The sequence below is a fragment of the Crocuta crocuta genome, unplaced genomic scaffold, assembly GCF_008692635.1.
Source record: "Crocuta crocuta isolate KB4526 unplaced genomic scaffold, BGI_CrCroc_1.0 scaffold249, whole genome shotgun sequence".
Lineage (NCBI taxonomy): Eukaryota > Metazoa > Chordata > Mammalia > Carnivora > Hyaenidae > Crocuta > Crocuta crocuta.
Window position 1 is genome coordinate 441,480 of NW_027533262.1, and position 3,189 is coordinate 444,668.

General features: G+C 36.9%; 1 protein-coding gene across 1 annotated transcript in view; it reads right to left on the reverse strand.

Moving 5' to 3' along the window:
* Positions 1–545: 545 nt before the first annotated feature.
* Positions 546–3,189, reverse strand: part of FRZB (frizzled related protein) — a 36,831-nt gene continuing 34,187 nt past the window's right edge. Inside the window, exon 6 of the mRNA XM_077747555.1 lies at positions 546–952. Coding sequence (XP_077603681.1) covers positions 836–952 — 117 coding nt within the window. The 3' untranslated portion in view covers positions 546–835. The remainder of the gene's footprint in view (positions 953–3,189) is intronic.

Consider the following 3,189-nt stretch of genomic DNA (forward strand, 5'->3'; position numbering starts at 1 on the left):
AAAACTTACACCGATGGGTTTGTTTAACGGGAAGCAAACTTAACAGAACTACACTGATAACAGCAGATGTCTAGTTACAATTCACTTCCCTAATGCTGATCAATATATTCACAAACCAAATGTATTGCCAGAAGAAAAATGCTACTGTTAACTTCCCAATAGCTACTGGTTTCAGCTGTGCTTCTCAATCAGCAAAATGTTCCTTCCTCAGCTCCTAGCACTATTTATTTTGCTTCCTGCCAATCTCGCAAATAATTTATCTTGTGTGTCGTTTCCTCATAAATGCTTCCTGGTGCTTGATTGCTTTGCCTGTGTGGCATCTGATTTCAAACTGCCATTTTACCTTTATAAACATTCAGAACTTTTAAGCATGAGGAGAATGCCCAAAAGGCATGTGGAAATGAGCCTGTAATTAGATGAGCAGACTATGTTTTACAGCCTATCTAGCGCTCTGCGTATACCAGAAATCTCTCTTTGCATCTGATATTGCATTCCCAATCTGGGTGCAGAACAGCAAATTAACATTTACTCCAGCAAAAACGCCCTGGTATCAACATGTTTAATTTATTATTATTGCAAAGAACAGTCTTCCCAGGATTAGTGAAACAGAATACATACATTTAAGGAGCTGCACTCAGACCACAAAAAAAAAAAAAAAAAAAAAGAGAAGAGGAAAACAGAACACGAAAGAGAAAATAGAAGGAATATCAGTTACCACATGATTTTTGTGGTAAAAAAATAGAGTATGACGTGCAATAGTGCAATTTTCCTTTGCTAGTCCAGCAATGCAAGTCTTAATAGGAAGTCCACTGGTGTTCTGTCTGCATTTCAGGATTTAGTTGCGTGCTTGCCGGGGGTTGGAGCTCTTGCCAGATTTCTGACTCTGAGTGGAATCACTAGTGCTTGAATCAGTTTTATTGAGTCCAAGATGGCGGAGCTTCATATCCCAGCGCTGTGAAATTCAAAACGGAAAATGCTCACATGCATGTATCACCAGGGTCATCATCATGTCTATTATTCTAACAACTAAGTATGACCACAAAGTCAGAACTCAAAAGCATTTTCCAAAAGTATAAAATTCATATCCCAGGATAAGAAAATGATGCTACATGAACATAGTTCTCTGATCATAAAAAGCACCAAATTGGCCACCTATAATACATCAGGTATGTTTTCATATCAAACCTTAAACTTAAAATTTCCATGTCAAATGGTGACAAAAATATCGATCGAAACCTGTGGGTATTTCCGGAGCTAACATACATGAGTCTGGCACTACACAGAGGATCAACAGATGGAAGAATTACGCAGAGAATTTGAAGGGCTATTCTTCTTCATCTTCTTCTTTTACAATACATCAGAACACAGCCTTTTAAAACATATGTGATTTAAGCAGTGTAAAAAATGGAAATTTGGGGGCAAATGAGATCTCTTAAAAATATATTTCCAAGTAATATCAACCAAGTGTGACAATCACAACAGACAAGTTCCTGCACTGCACTCTGTTTTACAAAGCAGACATTACCGATGTTTCTAATAACCACAATCAAGTTCACTAATATTGCATAATAACACTACCAATAGTGTTTACATGTAATACAATAAATTAAAAGGAAGTTATATTATGGATATTAAAGGTAGTGAATAAGGACCACAGCACTAGTTCTCAAATCACCCAGAGATATTATTTCAGATTCTCATTCAGTAGGTCTGGGCTGGGGCCCAAGATCTTCATCCCTAGCAAGCTCCCAGGTGATGCCAATGTTGCTGGTCCAAAGACCACACTTTGAGCAGCAAGGAGCTAATATCAGATGGCCCAAGTCCAAATTCTACCTCTATCAGTTACCATGCATAGTTTCTTAAATGTATTAAACCTCATTTTCATCATTAACACATTGGAATTAATAAAAGAATATACTTATAAGACTATTATGAGGATTAGCAAATGAAAAATATATGAAGGGCTTAGTACATAATTATCATTTTTTTCAATTACTGAAAGTCATTCTTCATTTTAGCATAAATTTACAATCTTATTGTTTTTCACATTAAAAAACAGTCTGATTCTCAGCTGCCCAAGGCAGACCAAATATTTTGATTCGAACAACCTGCTATAACAGAGACTTAGGTAGACAACCATCTGCATGGCAAAATCAAAAGTCTTTACTTTGTTCTTATTCTATTCATTAAGCAAAAAAAGGGGGAAAAATCCGTTGAAAATGGTAACTCTTACTTGAAAAAAAAAACTGTCCTCCATAAAACTCTTTTCTACATCCTGGAAAACTAAACTAAGGATCTCAATTATTCTAGTCAAAAGAGATTTTTTACCCAAGATCTTTAGCCATGAGTATCTGCATATCAATTAAAATTGTTGGGGTCCCTAGGTGGCTCAGTCGGTTAAATGTCTGACTTCAGCTCAGGTCATAATCTCACAGTTCATGAGTTCGAGCCCCACATCAGGCTCGCTGTCAGCACAGAGCCTGCTTCAGATCCTCTGTCCCAGACTCTCCCTCCTTGCTCTCTCTCAAAATAAATAAATAAACTTAAAATTATTCACATTATTGGTTTAATTCTTCCCTTTAGCATGTTTAAATCTAGACTGAGATATAAAGGATTTCACAATAACTCTGTGAGTGCCCTGTAGAAAGCAATGGAAAATATTTGCCTAAGAAAGGGGATAAACAAGCCATGTGTCCTGGGTCTTCACTTGATGGTAATTGTTTTGGTACCAAAAGAGAAGCAGCAAGCAAGCCTCGTTACAGGCTTTGCAGCAGGGATGTTGAAAGCTCTTCCAACTGGTACTGGAATTTAGGACAAATTCCTATTCTGCATTAGCAAGCAGAAAACCAAATTAAAAGGACAGTGAGAGATTCCAACTTACTGAAGAGCCACTTTTTAATAAACACCGAAGTAATTGAAAAGAGATACAAATGGAGAATTCCCACAGGTATGAACTAGAAATACATCTCACTTTTGACAAATAGACCAGGAAAAAAAAGAACTTAATGAAGGGTAGCTCTCCCTGCAAAATAATGCCCTTACATTTTTGTAGGTCACTTCAACTCAAATGTGTCTGCTGTGTCAAGTGCCAGATGTATAAGATAAACTGCCCAGGGGTGTTTAGCTTACCCTTTAAATGTTTCCCAAGCCTTCAAACTCACAGAAGAGATGTATTATGTTTGGTACAAT